The sequence below is a fragment of the Toxotes jaculatrix genome, chromosome 12 (genome assembly GCF_017976425.1).
Source record: "Toxotes jaculatrix isolate fToxJac2 chromosome 12, fToxJac2.pri, whole genome shotgun sequence".
In the NCBI taxonomy this organism is placed as follows: Eukaryota; Metazoa; Chordata; class Actinopteri; family Toxotidae; genus Toxotes; species Toxotes jaculatrix.
The window spans coordinates 8,774,928-8,794,423 of record NC_054405.1 but is presented as its reverse complement, the minus strand read 5'-3'; the positions used below and the strand labels follow the sequence as shown (position 1 = coordinate 8,794,423).

The window sequence follows — 19,496 nt, the reverse complement described above, 5'->3', positions numbered from 1 at the left end:
ACAGATGTAGAGAAAAAATATTTACTGCAGTTCTCAAACACTGTTTAGATCTGCCACTTTTTGCATTCTATTCATGTCAAAATGGAAAACCCCATGTACAAACCAGGTCAAGACCTTTTGTGCTTTTAACTTGACTATTATGTAATTTGATACCAAGGACAGCCGGCACAATTTATATTGTGATATTTAAATCTTAAAGAATGTGCATCTTAACTTAAACGTGCCAGATTAGCCTTGTATTATGTGCTGCATGTAGTGTAGTATTATGCTGCATTGATGCATCTGTATGACTGATGAGGCTGATGAGAGGACGTAAAAGATGGAGCTGACCAGGCTGAGACAGATGGCACACAAGAGGAGAAGTGTTGATACTAAGTTGTTAAAATCTAATTAAAAAGGAGGAAATACATCCTTATGTTCGCCTTTACTCATTCTGTGAATAAAAAAGACAAAGCTCTTATTGTTTAATAATTAGTCTGCTGTGAAAAGGTTAACACTGGCAATTGTATAGTAGATATTTCAGCATAAATGTATTAATGTCCCCAGTGTAGAGCCTACTGACTTGACACTGCAATTCATTTTGCAATCCTGCATAATGTTTTTCTTGAGGCCTAATTAATTGTGTCATATATTTCCAACTTCAGTCATTGAACCTGGACACTCTGCATACCCATTCATTATTTCTTCAGCTTTATGCAGTGACATCTCCACAGCGTTGTCAGAAAACAAAAAGTACAAACACTGTCAGCTTCAAGTTTGCTTGACTCTCTCTTATTTGTCTCTTAGCCAATCAGATTTGATTATTGCCACCCATTTTTTCAGTACTGAGTCCCACCGTGAAAACACTCATAGCTAAAACTGCAATAATGTTATTTGATGCAGCTGTATACTTACATTGTATTTTCTTTTCATTATGATTATTATGCTTTCCTTCTTACTTACTATTCGTCAATGTATTAAGGTATTTCTTATCTTGCATTGTTTTCTTTTTTTATTACATGTTTTTCGTGCCCCCCTTGAAAATGAAATCTCAGTCACAATGGGATTTTCCTGATTAAATAAAGGTCATATGGCATCACTGCAGCATTCGCCATTGTCAGAGAATAATAATCTAAGTGTAAAATTGCTAGCAGTAACTCTGCTGAGCAGCTGTGACTATAGAGTATGCTGTTAAGGCCGCTATGGATAAAGAAACAGCATGGTAAGATTAGTGATTGCTGGTGAATAAAGGGAAATCATTAAAGCAGCTCTGGCACTGTGGCAGGAGGGAAAAGGGACAGAAGAGAAGGCAAAAGAAAATGATGAGGTAAAACAGGAGAGCAGAGGCAGTACATCACAGGAAGTCAGAGAGACAGAGGATAAAGTAAAGGTGGCCTCATCTTATCGTCCTATCCTGTCACAAACCTTGGACCTGATATATGAAACCTACTTAGATTCCACACTAAAAGCTGCACATGAACAATGCTTCCTACTTACATACACAGATTTTGTCAGTGAATTATGGAACAGTGTTCGTATTACCAGCGGACATTCCAACTCATAAATCACTATCCCAAGAGGAACATTATTAAAGTACTCCAAAAGGATGAGGAGTGAAATAGAAGGTTTAGTTTAACTTAATCTATTTTAGGAGATTTTAGTTTAATTGGAAACTAAAATACTGTTTAAATGCATAAAGTGAATGAAACTGTAATGTTTGAGATGCTCAATAATCAGTCCATTCTATGAAAATATGGAAATAAATCAAATAAATGGAGGTAAATCAAACATTTATACCCACTCTCTTGTAAGTTTGGGTCCAACACAAAGCTTTAGCCCACAAGTTCTTTAGTGAAAATAGCAAAATGGATTTGCACAGAGGCACAGTCATTGGATAAAACATTCAAATATCTCAAAGCGATGCTTCATGATGTCAAGAGATGTGCTGAGGTGGATTTGATGGGCATGTAGTGTAGAGAGAGGACAGTATGTACACAAGATGAGGTGTGAGTCATGTCCTGTTTTAAACTGAAATTTAAAAAGAAATAAAAGACTCTTGAAGGTTAATTTCTTTATTCATAATAAAATAAAAAGGCTGCATGCCCATGTACGGTATTGGCACTTGAGGACAAAGTGTACCCACTGCAGGATTTTATCCTGCAGCTATTAGGAAACTATTGGCTAAAGAAGTGTATAATTCATTTAATAGTCCTTTATGCTCCAACTTATAATTTATTCACTTAAAGGCCTAATTTATTCAGTAAGTCACAGACTGACAGTGTTAATCAATACCATTATTTCCATGATCTTTAATAAGTGAACATTTTTGAATAACTGTAGATGAGCTGAAGATGTTTAGGTATGCTATTCAACACGCTTTTATCTTTTTTGTTTCCTGAAAGGACAACTGTCTCTGTCTCTATGTGTCTCAGTGCTAATCTCCTGACTAACCTTACATGTGCAGTAAATCCCAGTTACCTCAGTGGCACGCCATGTATTGGTAAGCCCTGCTGAAGCTGCCTGCGTAATTATATTAACCTATGGTAATTATGTGTAGATCCTCCTCAATGATCATGGCTAATATGTCTCAGGAGAGTTGGATTCATGAATTAGTTCTTCATTAATATATTAATTTGTGACCATCACACTAACTCTGCTGCACATGCAAAGTAAACGGGGGATCATGTTGTTGGCTGCCATTTTGACAAATGTTTTTAATTGATTCTTTTTACTCTTTTCTTCAAACTGTTACGATGAATACAGAAACCAAAGAAGGTTTTAAGAATAAAGACAACCATCATGAATGTGAAATAGCAGAGTGCCCTGGGAGCTTAAGGGTTAAGAGACCAGCAATTAATCACAATGTTTGGCCAAAAACCTTTTCCTGTCATACACCACCTCTCTCCCCTCATTTCCTGTCACCTCACTAATGTTGGCTATTAAATAAAAGCACAGATGTCCCCTGAAAATCCTGAAAATTTTTAACATGCCATGACTGGATTTTGGTTGTTGCCTTAAGATAAAACATACCTTATAACCTTTTAACATATCTTTATGGTTAAGTGGCCAAAATAAAAATACAAATAGCAAATAGCAAATGAATACAAGTAATGTCATATTATCTTTAAGCTCACCAGTGCAGGATGTAGGTGAGGTACATGAGAGTTATGAGAAAGTCATGCGCGAAACCCAGAAGAATGTGTTTTACTTATTAGACTTAGTTTTTACCCATATAAATGTCATTATTTAGTACTCTTTGCTTCTCCTGCACTGCCATCTAGAGTTTAGAGTTCATTTATTTGCACATGAAATGATGATCCACCAAAGTAACAGAGAAAGTCACATTGTGGAGGTGAGATAAAAAAAGAAACACAGAAAAACATCTCACCTCAAATAAAAGAAAGAAAAGACAACGAGACAAACAAAAGTCAACAGAGCTGGATAACAGACTCAAAAACAAGGAAAAAAATAGTATATCAAAAACAAAACGTGTAAATGTAAAGTTAGGAAAACAAAATAAACTCATGCCGAACGAATGGAAAAAAAAGGCATCAAAAAGAGAAGTGACAGTGTGTGCTAGTGTGTTCAAAGGCTCACAGGAAGAAGGAAGGCGAAGGAGGGAAATAGAGGTGTGTTGTGCTACTAGAAGAAAACTTCAGTGAGTTTAGCCATCAATCACTTGATACATCTATAAGTCTATATTTGAACTGCAGAGCTATGAGACCTCAGAGATAAAATGGATGGATCTATTCTATGGACTCCTCTGCTTTTAATGGACCAGACAGTATAAATTATATACTAAATGAGCACTTTGCAAGTAGTAAATGAGAGCAGCCCAGTAGATGATCCAGTTTATAAATAAATGTATGTCTGACATACACAGCAGTTACGCTGTTAAAAGGACAGAGTGTCCGTCTATTTGGAGACCATCTGATTTTGAACCACATCAGCAGAAAGACGCGTTGACACAATAACACGTTTGAGTCATTTCTAAATGTTTGCATAGCATTTTTTGATTGAAACTGATGACTCAATAAGAGCAGCCAGTTTAAGTGTAAGTGTACCCGAAACATCACAGCCATAATGTACCCACCAAGCAAAAAAAAAAAAAAAAAAAAAAAAAAGGAAAAAAAAAATCTTGAATAATGGATCATTTTTTGAAAGCATGCACTTAAAAAACAGTGCCAACAAACAGCCAGCGACATAAGTTCTGTACTCCTTGTGATGACAAAGCTCAGCAGTTTGAGCTTTGGGCTTGTTGTACGTTAACGTTGTGTCATTCTAACCCAGCTGTTACTGCAGTGTGCAGTAGTTACTGAGAATAGATCACATATGTCTGGATTAGAGTAACTAAACCACTGACTGGAAAATACCATTTGTCTGAGGTGTCCTGTTATAAGATTTTAATAAATCAGAAATGAGAATTTTCCATGTTCTGAATAGAATATGTCATTTGTGACCAGGCCAGAATCAATGATCAAAACAATCAGCAGACAAATTATCACTGTATATCTCAGACATGAGATATACATGTGGATTAGAATTACAGATGATCAACAAACAGTTCATTTTTTCTATTTGAGCCATCAAACACTGATTAGAGAGAGAGACTTCTAGATACTAATACAGTAACAGACATGGAAAAAATGCAGCAACAAAGGTCAATTAATATCAAGAACTCAGATCTTAAACATATTAGTACAGCATAAGCATAAAGCCCAGTTTTTTATTTTTAATGTTTGTCTCACATTGTTGACAACAGTATCTACACTCTACCATATTGTTTTTTTCCTCCATCCTTGCATGATGCTCTCATCATTTTTATGTGGAAACCTCTTTTATACAGCTGACTGCTGGAGTTCAATAATGAGATGGGCTTTTAAGCACACTTCCTGGTAGTGAGGCTGACAGCATCTATCTCCAGATGCTGTAAATGACATTTCTTTCCTTGTTTATCTACGTGAAACAATTGGATAGCTGCTGCATTTTGCCCTTGGCCAGCCTATCCTGGCCCTGTCAAGGGCACACCTCCCATCAATCACTGCAGGTTCAAAAAGTGAGTCACTGGGGACCTTAAGAGGAGAAACAAAAAAGGGGGTGAAAAAAAAAATAAAATGCCCCGCATGCAGGATGCCTCACCAATGTCTGACCTAGGGTTTTTGTACTTTGTAGTCCACTGCAATACATTCTGGTGCAATTCTATCAGCATTTTTCTCCTTCATTTCAAAGTTGCTGAAAACAACACTTTGAATGGGAAGATGAAGTATGTCCTTTCTCCTGCATGCTATCTCTCAGCACCCTTGCCCCCCTCTGTCTCCCTACATACACACCTCATTTAATTCAAATAGAAAATCTAAGTGAAGGGAAAAGGGGAAAGTGCCCAGCTTGAGCATTTTTCCTGTGTTTCCTCTGTAATAAATCACCAGGCGTTCTCTCTTCATCAGGATAGATATCACTTGTACATGCCCCAACATCCATCCTGGGATTCTGACAACACACTCCTGTTTTGCGCTGAACAGGCATTACTTTGAGACTGAATTACGATGGCCTGTGTTATCAGCCCATATGCAAAACAGCCCACCATTTGACATGAGGCAGCGCACAGACTAAGAGATTGTCCTCAGTATTGCAAAAGTGTCCACAGGTCTTGATAGAACTGCTTTCATGTATCATTTAATAGCTGCAGCTGCCAAATGCAGGTTGCAACCGATTTCCTGCACACATCAATCTGTGGTCATGTTCACAGAGGGTATATTATTGTGTGGGCGGTGATTTCTGTAAATAGCTGCACACATATGTGAACAGCATTGAGTCTGCTATCTCACAGGCCACAAAGGATATCCCAAGATCAATTACACTTACATTAGATACAGTATAATACATTATAAACCGAATACAAAGTGCTGCAGTTCCTGCTTTTACTCACATGCCCAGGCTCTCCCTTTCATATTCGGTCAATTAAGTGTCTATTCTACTCACCAGCCTCACTGCAACTGATCCACAGTTTCATGGCTACATTTACTGCTTTTCCATTACAAACAAGATCAAGCTGCAGCTGGGACTCATTTGGGTCAATGGAGAATGAGATCAGTAAAACCCAGGCTGCGTATAGCAGACAGGGACAGGTGACCATACTTTGGTGGCATGACTACAGGCTGAACTGGCACTGAACTGCACCAGACTGGTAAAATGAATGCAGCCAATAGCCAGAGATCAGGCGCATACAATTATGATGGCCACAAGCTGCCTTACAGAGAGAGTCCGGCTCTCACATTCCCGTCTGTCCTTGCACCTATTGATGCTTTTTAATGGTGGACACTGTAAAACTGCAAAATGTACGCTAATGCTCCTTCAGCTGGAACCATTAAATGCCTTTCACAATGTCCTTTACAGTACATTGTGATAAATACCCAGCTTTACCACAACAGAGCTTTGAAAGACAGCCATCCTGTTGTATATGAGGAGCTATGGAAGCGTAATGACTTTCAACTTACTGTACATTATCTGCACATGAGATGAGGTCGCCAATGCACGTACATAGATTGTTTAACATTTAGTGTATTGTATATTGTGTATGCTCAGTATACAGAACCAAACCAAACCAGACCGCACTGAGCCTTTAACATACAAAATCCAAACTAAATAACAGTGACGTCATTCTGTGGCTTATGCAAAGCACTTTGCATTGTTTTGTTGTTAAAAGGTGCAATGAAGATAAACTTGCCTAGTCTTGCCAAATAATGTTAGGTGTTCTTCACCTTCTCAGAAGAAACTTATTATGCATATTTGAATGCACAAAATTAACTGAGACCCCATACTTCAATCACTCTGATAAATCTCTAATGTATTTTCGGGAATGCACAACAATTAATCTGTCATTGTTTTGAGGGTACAACAATCAACACGGTATCATGAGATCAAAACTAACGACAGCATTTATAAAGGAGACTGTCCTCTTGTAAAAAATGAAGCCATAGGTCGTCTGTGCAAGCAGCTTCTTACAACCCATAGTTCAGTTTAATTATTAGGAAGTTAATGGCAGACGTAGTAATTACGACGAGAAGAGGAAGTCAGGTGACGTAGTATATAGGGAAACAAAGTCAGCAACAGGAAGAGGTGGGCTGAGGTGGATGAATGGGCGGACAAAACATAGGAGACCTTGGTGTGTTTCCTTTCAGCGTTGATTCTTTTAACCATGACCTGTCAAGAATCCTAACTGTATGTTTATTATTGACATGACTTCCACGACAGCATCTACTACCACGACTTCAGCATGACAATAAAGTCATGGTATTTAAGGTAATTAATTTAACCAGGTCTTTTCCTAAACCTAACCAAGTAGTTTTTATGCCTAAACCAAACCAAACCATGTCGATGTCTGACGTTTTGATCTACAGCCAGTTGGTACTGTATTAAACTGACAATGTAAAAAACTTCAGAGACATACTGGATATTTACATGAGTCTTTTTGACCAAAATCATTTTATTTCATGGAGGTGATAACCAGTATAAAACAGAAAATGCTCCCATGACCCCAGAGAACCCACTCTCACGGTCACCTCTCATCTTTTAATTTTTTTATTCTCAGTGGACTTATAACTGTGTGACTGTAACCTTGCTATGGAATTACAGTTTTAGGACAGGACATGTTCTTTTCTGTCCTTTCTCTCTAAAAAGGTGCAGAAGATTCATTAATACATTTTGTACAGAAACATCCTCCATTTCCACATGCACCTCTACCGCCCTTCATCTGAAGTTATCCAAAATTATCACAGAGCAGATTATAACTTAACAATTCTGAGCAGTCGCATGAATTTCTAAAACCTGCAGGGGTAGCTACACCAATAGACAACACTTCATAAATTTCCCCAGTACAGCACCTTCTGTTAGACATTTACAGGCTCTCCAGTTTCTTTGTCATCCTGTTTATGCACATCTGCAGTATGCTCGCCGTAATTCATTTTCTTTCTGCGGCACAACTGACGGAATACCATTTAAGACACACTAAGCCACTATCACTGTTTATTACATCAGACAAGGACAAAATAAGGAAGCAGAGTAGCTGAGGAAAGCATCACAGAACTGTGTTTGTGCTGATAATCTAAATTATTTTTCATGTTCAGGAAGGAGGGAAAGACAATGTAAATGCTGAGATAATCAACAACCACTGCAAAGGAGCTGAATAGGATGAAACAGACAAATACAGTACAGGACATACACTACAAATATCTTATAGCAGAAATAATAGTAATGCTATAATATACAGGAACTCCTGCATAAAACACTAGCATGACTGCTATGCAGCATATTCATAAATAGTGATTCACTTTTGGTTTGAATCTTTCATTACATGTTTGTGTAACACTGCAGCTTCCCATTACTTTTGTAAGATATTGATTTATTTTTATTTTATTAGTATACCGTATTTGACAACAGCACCGATTGTAACAGTGGATACTGCTTTGAGTGATGTGGAGCTTCCTAGTAAAGGCAGTGGTCAAATGTTTCATAGTCCAGGTTACATAAATTAAATCAGCTTTGTCATTAAAATACCTTCCCAACCAGCAATCAGTTTTTTTCTCTGACTTTTCTGTGTAGATAGAGAGAAAAAGAAAGACGTGTACTTTTTTCAGTTACTAATTTATTACTGAGTGATTTTTCCCTGTAATGTTGTCTGTAATGCAATTTGTGGTTTTCTGCAATTCCATTAAAGTCTGTAGTATGGACTGTATATTGATTAATAGGAGATGAAATGTGCATATATTCAATGTAGCACCTCCCATTTGGTGACGTAAATGATTTTCATCTTAAGTGCTTTAAATCTTTTGGTTCAAATCAAATGTAGGTGAAAAACAGACTCTTCACGTTATATTTTGTTCTGCGTGGATCAAGTGACTATAAAGCTTAGTCTGAATTAAGCCTCGTCTAATATGCATTGGCTTGGTTCTTCAAAAAAAAAAAAACATCTCTCCCTGACTACAAGCTCATAAGTCATCACTTGAAAAGTGCTTGCCTCAGAACACCCCTGGACATGTCTTTACTCTATACTCTTCATTATCAGCACATACTCTGACATGCCATGTACCAGACATGTAACATCTACTAGCCAAAACTATTATTAAAAATAGATTCCAGCGCAGCAGATTTAACTATACATGTATCCATAAAATTCTGTGGTGCAGAGTGTATAAAAATACGATTTTAACAATTTTTAAGTCTAGAAATGCCCTGTACCTCAGTAGGAAGACTGGCATGTTCACAGCAATTGTCACCACAGAATTTGTCACCATGTCACCTTTCATGCTTTGTTAATGGTGGAAGCTGAGATCATGAAACCCATTCTCCTGATGTTGACAGCTTGATTTGAAATATGTCCTGCACAAGGACAAATGTGTGAATGAAGTGAGAGCTGAGCTAGGTCCTCCTATCTCTTCCAACTTCCAACTGTTTTCTGATTTTCCTTGTTTATACTGAGATCAATACTGTGAATTTTCTTTTGCCAGAATCCTGAGCAAGTCTGCACACGGGTAGCTCATTATTCAACATGTTTGCAGTTCCCATGTACAAATCAATAACAGCAACAGAAGCAGTGTCAGACCACCCTGCCCTTTTTCCTGACCAACAGAACAAACCCTACTCAGCACAGTCCACGACCCCTGGTAGAAGGAGTATGCAGGCAAATAAATAATCTCTTAGTAGATCACATGCGGAAACGGATATGTGACCACACACCGAATGGCCTACCTAACTGGCATAAGTAAAAGACATCACCACTATTGTGTTAAAGAAACTACCCAGTGATTGGCATCTGTGTCATGGCCATGGGCAGTATTTTTTAATTCTGGAAACAAGAAGTCCTTTGATGCACACAGAGATAATGAGCAGAGAAGACACCAGCTGTATAGATAGGACAAATTCAAAATTTGTCTGAAGAAGAACTTGTCGTCCTGTTATGGCTAACACTAAACATGCAATAAAACCAATCTCAGTATATTGTCTATGCCAAAGCAGCATGACTGTCTTTACCACAGTTTAAAATAAAGAGCCATAACACGTTCATTTTGACATTGTTGTTATTTATAAAAAAAAAATTTCAAATAACCATCTACTACAAGGTGATAACTTGTAAATGTGATATTCGTAAATGTATTGAGAGAATGATTAATAATTAAATGGGCTTCTTATGAAACTGATTTAGCTAGGTCATGTATTTCATTACTCTATCTAATAAATTTATTCAGAAACATTTTATGGGTCATCGCTTTTATGAAAAGCACTTCATCATACAGTGTAACATCATATATGAACTGAGGCCATGTGCCTGAGAAACGGTGTTTCTCATCCTAACAAATGGCACCTGCCTCGTCAAAGCCCAATGCAACTCATGCATCTGTGCTATAGAATTTCTTGTGAACCCCGATGCATGAAAAAGAGTAATACTGTTGCAATATAATGCCATGTATTTCAAAGGGTTTGTAGATACCAAGATGGGCTGTGTTATCCAGGATAGGCAGTATTTGTAGTTGTGATTTTGACAGAGAAATGACAGAGAAATAATCATTTTATGTAGACACATGCAAGGTCTCAAGCACTCTTGAATGCTGATGTGTGTGTGCATGCATGCAAGGCAGCGTGAATGAGGGAAAGAACAAAATATATGAGATGAAGGAGCAATGCAGAAAACATGAACAAACAGTATTTTCAGCAGAAAATAAAACAGGTTTGCTTGAGACAAGAACATGGTTGCGGTGACATTTTGTCTAGATACACAACGGTTGGCGATTTTCTGTCATTAATCACGTATTTGTTCACATATGTGGTGGTAAAATGAGACTGTCCTATAAAAAACAAGCCCACAGGTCATATGTGCCAGCGACTAATTATAACCCACAGTTACATTTTACTGTTGGAGAACCTCTAGAGGTCGCTATGGATGAATTCAGGTGACATAGTTTAAAGAGCCACGCTAGGAAGGGGTTGGGGTAAATGGATGGGTCGACAAAACACAGAACTTTACCGCTGTCTGTTTCCTTTTTGAAACCAATAGTTGCCAGTGTTTCTTTTAACCATGACTGTTCCACAACCTTAACTGTGTGATTATTATTATGACGGTTTGCCGGCCACTGTAAGGGGGCTGTTTCAGCAGACATGTCTACGGGTCATATAAGACCGTAGGTACAAACAGTGTATATGGCCATCCAGATTGGAGGACTACACAGACACTAGGTTAATGTGAGACTCAGTTGGAGAATAACTAGTTCTAGTTCTAATAATTGTCTGCTTATTTATCAATGTGCCACAAAAAGCTCAATTTAAGTACATGTACATGCAGAAAAACAATGACAAAACTGCTTGCCAGAAAAATCCAAAATCCAAAATTAAGGCTGTTATTATTTTATCTTTTTATTATTATCAGCAATTCCCATTAAAAGAACCATTTTATCCTCCTAACAATGAGCCCCTGCCCAATCAAAGCCTGATATAACTTATGCTTCTGTTCTATAGAATTTCTTGTAAATCCAGATGGACGTAAAGGAGCGTGCATTTGGATTTCTGGGTGATATATTCGTTACAAACAAAATGGTGTCTGTAGTTCATTCCTCTCAGCTGGGTAAGCTAGCAAAGCAAAGCAGAGCATTTTCAGAACATACCACACATGGGATTGACCAACAATCAACACCACCTTAACAATCAGACATGTTTAACTCAACAGCAGGAAGTTTACGAGTAAGACCACTATCAGGGGTTAATAGTATAGACGGTCTTGTTCATCTTTGCGAAAAGGGTTCTACGCTTTGATTCTGAAATGTCTGGCAATCTCTGCTCCTTTGGCAAGACCATCAACCTTCATAAGCAAGGTGAAAAGGAGCTGCCCACATAACGAATGCTAATCTGTTCCATCACAGTTTGACGTTATCCTATTGTCTGTCACTGTAGCATCAAGTAGACTATGGACTGCAAACACCGTGTTGTGATCTACAGTTCCAGGGACAGATGAAGATGTAGATGCAAAATCCAAATCAGGCAAGAGGCAATTAAATCCCTCCAAGGTATGTAAGGGGCTTGTGGAGATTTTGTTTGATTTGCTGAAGTTTGGGAGCAGGATTTCACTTTATTTCTTCCTCTCTGTCTATGTTGGGCCATGGGACACGGCATGACAGGCGAGGCTTTTCATTTGAGCAGTACCCAGATGATTCTACTGTATTTGCTTCATGATCAGTGATCAGGTGCAGGGAGGTATAATTATTCTGGTCCCCATACAGAAAGAATCCATCTTCCAGACGATATTTGTGCCAATACAGGACACAAGGGATAAGGTCCCTTTCTATTCACCATCTAACCATGTTCAGTTGATGTCAGAGATCAGGAGGCAAACCCAGGGGGTTTCTGTACCAACCATCCTATCTGAAGGCGCTGCACTGACCTCACAGAAGGAGGCATCACAGGACGGGACAATCTCCTTGTCCACATCATAATTAACAGGCAGCTGAGCCAACTGCAGGGTCACATTTTGAAAAGGCAGCTAAAAATTTGCATTAGTAGTTTACCATACACAAAAAATGGCCTGAGCTCAAAAAGGGTCTTAAGGCTGGTGGTATCTTTTGATGGCTCTGATTTTATCTTTCACTGGGTACAGGCACATTACAATAAGAACATGCATTTCTTTCTTTTCAGGCACACTCAAGCATGTAAAGAGACTCTTCAGCACCTGATCCAGGTTTGCAAGGAGCTCTGCCACTGATGGGCAGCCTCATTTTAATGCCACTGAGGGTGCCTAGCTCCTCTTTCAAAAGATCACTGTTTCTTAGGATATAGAGGCGTGCTTGACCCACATTTTTTGCTTTAGACCCTGAACACGGCCAGCCTGTCTTATATGTATGTCAAACATAACGCAAAAGTCACAATGCTCCAACTATGAAGCTCTGAACTATCACAGGGTGCTTCGGATAATGGTGTTCTGAGGCTCAGTCCCTCACGCAGAATTTCAAACACACCAGCAAAACCTAGTAGGATAGAGCTGTTTTTAGTTTGATCTGTAATTCCATTTGCATGTCCCACGTCCTCTCTTTATAACCGATCCAAGCAGTAGTTCCTTCCATAGATTTACTGATACTCCAAACAAGGCCATATTGCCATGTAGCCCATTCATCCCCCGTTTGAATCATCTGCCTAACCAGCTAATACACAATCAACATGATCAAACTGCTGAAAACAGAACATTTTTTTGCTTTTGAACAAGCTTTTCTGAGGCTAGTCCAGGATTCTGCAACTTCCCGCATACAATTTTTCATCCCAAGCCATTTGCCATATGTGATTTATACCTTTGTGCTAGAACAGGATCATTCACTGGAAGATGAGAAGAAAACAAGTAGCACATAACTCTACGAACAGACAATCATGCATGTCTCGGTTTCATGTAGTGCTTTCGCTTCTCTAAAAGATGTTTGCCCATTTGGAGTAGTTCAGGAGTGAGAGTAGTATAATATAATATAATACAGAAGTACTCTCTTAACTCTCTTAACCAGATCTGCAATGCTCTGGTTAACTTGCTGAATCTAAATCTATGCAATGCATCATTCAGGTCATATGGGGGTTGTGGTCTATGATTCAGCTCTATGACCAAGAGCAACTTGTTAGGAAGTTTCATCCAAGGGCTATAATCCAAATAAACAGACAATGAAAGAGAAAAATAGATACACCATTTGCAACTGATGCATGAGTTTGGAAAAATATCACAAAGCTGCAAGTTTCCCTGCAATTTTTTATTTTTTTTATTTTTTACAAAATAACAACAATAATTGCAATTCAGCTCCCCTGCAAAATCCCAAATGATGGGATACCTGCCATTTGGGTCTATCTACCAGTTCAGAGCTCTATTTATTGGATTCCAGTTTGACTCAGAGATTAATGGGGGAGAAGAGGGCAGGGTCTGAGCAGAGTGACTGCAGTGGGGGCTTTTCATCTGCATGCGCTGGTGGGAAGATCACCACACATCATTTAAATCTTACGGCATCCTTGGCAACCTATTTCTGACCATTCAAATCACAGGCTTTGTCCCCACCAATATACAGCTCTAACTTAGTTTTATTTCAAATGTGGGTGTTGGCCAGGCTGTTAGGCACCACAGTCAGTGTCCAGCACTGTGCTAAATTAAAACCCTCTTTGTTGAATCTGGAGAGCTGAGGGTCGTCAGCAGTTGTGTCACGACAGAAGTAGCTGACTGATGTTGGAAATATCAAGACATGATGGACTACAGCTCCCTGGCCTGAGGGTAAAGCACAGCTACTCTCTGCCTGGGATACTCACTCTTTAAAACTTGCTCTTCCCACTCCAGTGCATTCACAGGCTGCTAGACAATAGTGGGTAATAACCAACAAGTAACCAACACCTACAGAGACATTAATAATAATTTAATCTAGAACAAGAAATCAAACAATTTCTTATTCATTGCCTGACACTTTTCTGCTTTGAATTCACATCAGTGATTTGTTTTAATCCATTTTTTGTTTCATCTAATATGTCACTACTTAAACCACGGCACAATGGCGAAACAATACAGATAACCAACTCGGTCACTGTTTTGTATATACGACAAGTAAGAACAGGATTTGGTTGCAGATAAATTATAATAAAAACCAGTTTGTCCCTTTAGCTTTAAGCAGAAATATACAGTATCTATATATCTTTTACCCAATGTTATATCCATATTTAATGCATACTTTCATCGTTAATTGTGGACAAGATGTGTGTTTTGCATTGCATTGTTTTGTGTGAATATATAGCAAAGTGGAGTATTTTCTGTATTTGCTAACAGTCAAATATGTGTCAACAAAAATGTGACAAAGTTGTTGGTTTCATTTAGTTCTTTAATCTGCTTTCATTTGTGTAACTGATGAGCTATACTGTTGTTGGTGAGGACGATAATAAAGATGATTTTATTAGGGCACAATCTGAAACGTCAGAGAGAAACACAACCAACTGGAATTTACAAGAACCAACTACGTGGCCACAAAGCTCATTAATGTGTGAAAATGTTACTGAAACATTGACACTGTTTATGTTTGAGATTTTTTTTAATAAAAAGGACTGGGCCTTGCTAGCTGACAACTCCCCAACTGAAGTAGTCTGCAAATATAAAGTACTTAAATGTGAAATGTTCAAAACTATTGTTGAGCATTATAAGCTTGTTTTAATCATCGGAAACAAAGTGAATGAGATTTCTTAACTGCTTGTTCTCATTTCCTTGCACTAAATCTTGATACAACTCTGGAATGGCAGCAATCCAAAACACAGAACAAAGACGTAACCTAAACTATAACATATTTTTACAATGGCTATTATCAGGCTAACGTGTTTTGACACATAAGCCTTCATCAGAGCATCTGTTTTTGGCAGAGCACCCATCCAGAGGAAGGTTATATGAGGAGGCGCACCTGCTATATGTTTTTCACTGCTTGCTCTCATTCTCATCAAGTGTGGCGTAGTCACAGGACTGACAAGCTGCTGCCTGCAGCTTATTTAAAAAGATGCTGGTGAATAATATATACTTAATAAGCACCATTTAGATTTGAATTTAATAATAATCAGATGCATTATGTCAACACAGTGTAAATGCATGTACATTTAGACCTAACTGAAGCAAACACAATATTCTTAAGTTAGTTGGCAAAAGAAAAGCCAGTGCTACAGTGAATAAGATTATGTGAAGTCAACGAGGCAATGAACATCATCATATATTGTGTAATCAATCTACTATTTTCTTTAATTAAGTCCAGACTTTTAACACGTAACCTGGCTGCAAAACATATTCAGATATTTTGTAGGTGAGTCATGCCACACAGTCTGTATCTAGCATTCAGTTTATTTTTTCAGTACATTGAATGTCACGTCTATCATTTATGACTCTAATTTTTACACTTAATTCAATAATAACATAAATATTTGACTAACTAATAGAGGAGCAATTTGACGATAATTGTGGCTAAGCATGGGATGATCATGAATTTTGCAGCACTGGGGTTTTTCAGGATGTCAGTACATTTCCAGATACTGTAGATTTTTGGCCGTGCAGCACCAGAGCTGGAGCGAATTTAAACGGCAACAGACTTTCTATTGTGTTATTTGCTCTTGTTAAATTATCATCACCCTTTGTGAACATGTCCTGGTGGTGAAAAGCCTCCTTTGTTCTTTTTTTTTTTTTCAAACAGTAACTGCAATGTATGGCCATAAGCTTCTCTGAATACGTTTTTGAACACAAGTGCCCAGCAGGAACAATAAAGCTGGTGCTGAAATTAATAGGTACAGCTTCATATACTGTAATGAATTAGAACCATAACTATGGCTGCCAGTGTTAGGGGGTTAGGGTTAGGGTTAGTCAAAACAATGAAATGGGAAATATCCTCTTTAGACTGATCCTACATGCTGTAAGTGCAGGTGCCTTTTTCTTAATCTGCTTTTTTTTTTCTCCTTGAAGTTTTCCAAACATTTCATTTTACATTAAAGTATCCCCGTAAGTAGCTAGGTCATTAGCGATAGGCTAGTATGCTATTCAAATATTGAACTATTTTTACACTGCTTAACATCTAGTGAGGTTAAATAGCTTCAGTAAAACAATCAACCCAAATGACATACACTAATGACTTGTCCCCCATGCCTTATATTTTCAGCAATTATCAAAATACCATTATTCTAATGAGCGGATGTAAAAGATGCACAATTTCCAATAAAAGTTAATGGGGCAAAAGTGTTTTCCCTGATCTGCAAATCAAACGCTCAGAAACACTGCTTTAGAAAACAAAGAGGCCATAAAACATCTATGATCAGAACAGGATTAAAATCAGTACATTCACTATTGCTGATTTGACTGTTTTTCTACATGTATGTCCTCAGTCTCGAGCAGCAGCCATCTTCGATATGTGAATAGGTGCATAGTAACGACATGGTAGCAGTGACTTCAAAGCTATTCCCTATATTTTGTCACAGGAAAACTCTTCAACAGATTTCAGCGGAATGACTCACAAATGTCATTGTGCACAAACCTTAACTTGTAAATACCCTTGACAGCAGAAACTGAGCCCCTAAAAACAGACGCAGTCGCAACACGTACCTCCAAAATCAGGCCTTAAACGGATGTCATATCCTTTCAGCAACTTGTCCACGGTGGTCTTGGCCACAGACATTCCGGTGCTTCCAGTGGAGGAGCTGAGGGCAGAAACCACAAGTGTAAGAGCCATTTTAAAGACATAGACATTTTGTTTCTCGACAGCACACCTACTGTATGATGAAGTCTGACAAATTAGCACGGCACTTGCTCTCTGTTCTCAACATTAATGCCATGAATGCTGCCTCTGAAGAGGAAGCCCTTACATCAACATGGTGAGGCTTTGACAAAGGCCAAAGCCAAAGAGGACTTAAGATGCACCAAACAGCACATAAGTTCATCCATCCCTCCATGCATCCCAGTTCATGTAAACTCAGCTTTAATTTGTCCTTTGTTTCACTCTGTCTTAGTCATGGTCAGTTTTGATCTTGCATTCTTGGCTGTCACCAAGAGTAAAATTTTAATTAAACTACATAATAATAAGCCACAATTCAACATGATTTTAAAAGCACACTGACTCTTGTGTTGTTGTCGTGAGAAAGGTTTAAAAAATGTGCCTTGTGTGTGCATTTATCCCCTTGTAGTACAGTACAACCATCTAATCAGTTGAGGGAGTGTGATGATGATACACCTGTCAAGCATTTTATTGATGTCAGACCTTCAATATAGTGGTATTAAACGTGACAATGTCAGTTTCTCTGGCTAGCCTCTTCAGGTAGGAGCCCAGTCTGCCTGTGCATGTATTTAAATAAGCTCAGGGTTGTAACACAGCCTCCCATCATAATGCCAGAGGCCTTGTCAGTCTGGGCCTGGAGACAGACTATCCCCAGGAGGAACGTATAGTCCGCAATAGTCTGATTGACATCTATAACATTGGTGCCATGACCTGCATCACCTGACTGAGAGCGGCTCTCCAGCTGGGGTTCCTTGTTACAGGGAGGGTGTGGAATGAGTGTGAGGGGAAGAAGTGGGTTAAAATTGCTCCCCTGATAGGAGCACTAGCCCTTGGCTCAGTCAGGGGGAAGCACTGTTCAATTAGCTCATAGGTAGTGCAGCTGTTCATCAAGCTGGCCAGTTCTAGGACTTGTGGGTTTGACACCTGAGAGCATAGTTATGAGAGAATACCACTGACACCTGAAACACATACAAGATTACGCCCTCTCATCTGTTACCAAGGGATATTACAATGGAATCAAAATGTCAAAAAGTGCGACCCAGTCCTCAGTGAGCACTTAAATCTCATAACTGAGGCTGTAGGTTACTGCAGACAAGGAAGAGTAGGCCACAAGGGAAATGTATCAGCGCCTTTATCAACAAAACAATAAAGGGATTGATCAGGAGATTGTGACTGTGATGATGTTCATAAAAGCGTGTGCAGTAATTCATATTGTAAACATTAGAAGGCCTACAAGAGTTTACTGAAACGTAAAATCTTACACCCTGTCCCCTATCTTGAGCAGCAGCAGCAGATGATGACCTGCTGGGATTATTTTTCGATTTTGATTGATTTGGTTCCGGTCAATAAAATGGGCAATTAAGGTGATCATAAGAGTAGGAATATTACTTTGCGTTTAGAGAGATGGAAAATAAGTAGGCTTGAAGGCCGAGTGGCTACAGCACAGTGAGCCATACATTTAGCTGCTTACCATAGCGTAATCAATCGATGATCGAATAATTGATCCTATCATCTATTCATGGGTGAGCCTACTGTAGCCTACCGAGGACTGTCATTTTAACTAGGATCATACTGAAAGTCGAACCCCAACCAATACATGTATGTATATCCCCATTTTGATAACGGGAGTAGGTTACGTTTCACAATAGGCTTCATGCGGTGCACGCGCATGTTTTTACGCTCGCGCGCGCCACAGCACCGACTATTAGAGCATATATCGGCAGCAATTCCCCTAATAAGTAGGCCTGGGTACCCCGTTAATGCGATTTGCCAGATCTCAGCCTCTTATTGGTCGATAATCACATCTATTGGTGTGAAAGATTTTTTTTTTAATTTCCAAGCGACGTTTTCTTACCTTTGAACAAAGCATACGAAGGACAAAGCCGCCAAAGCAGAGAAAATTCCACATAATTTATCTTCTTGACGACCCAACATCTCCACAAATCCTTAGATATAGTTTCTATAATCCAACCAGTCCAGTGGTCCTCCCGAAAAAGCACAAAGTAAAAACTGGCAATCAAAAAATAATTGCCTTTTAAAAATGTTGAATAAACTAGCCTACATCTACGCATGCAATGTCTTTATTAAAATAGGCTTCTCGATTTAAAAAATAAAATAAAATAAATCTCGTAATTGGCCCCCGCTGTTTTCCCCAGCTATGGAAATCCGTGCAGGTCACAGAGCCCCTCGACCAACACCAGAAGATCAGACATCTTGCTCAAAAAAAAAAAAAAAAAGCAC

The 19,496-nt window shown here is 38.6% G+C and overlaps 1 protein-coding gene across 6 annotated transcripts in view; it reads right to left on the bottom strand.

Annotated features, from left to right (window-relative positions):
• Positions 1 to 19,190, bottom strand: part of gabrb4 (gamma-aminobutyric acid type A receptor subunit beta4) — a 47,279-nt gene extending 28,089 nt beyond the window's left edge. For 3 of the 6 annotated variants that reach the window (XM_041051280.1, XM_041051281.1, XM_041051279.1), the window contains exon 1: positions 17,087 to 17,159. In XM_041051280.1, the coding sequence (XP_040907214.1) occupies positions 17,087 to 17,159 (73 nt within the window). Of the gene's footprint in view, positions 1 to 17,086; positions 17,182 to 19,110 lie in introns of those variants that run through there. The other 3 variants (XM_041051278.1, XM_041051283.1, XM_041051282.1) reach the window with 3 other exon arrangements.
• Positions 19,191 to 19,496: the final 306 nt, after the last annotated feature.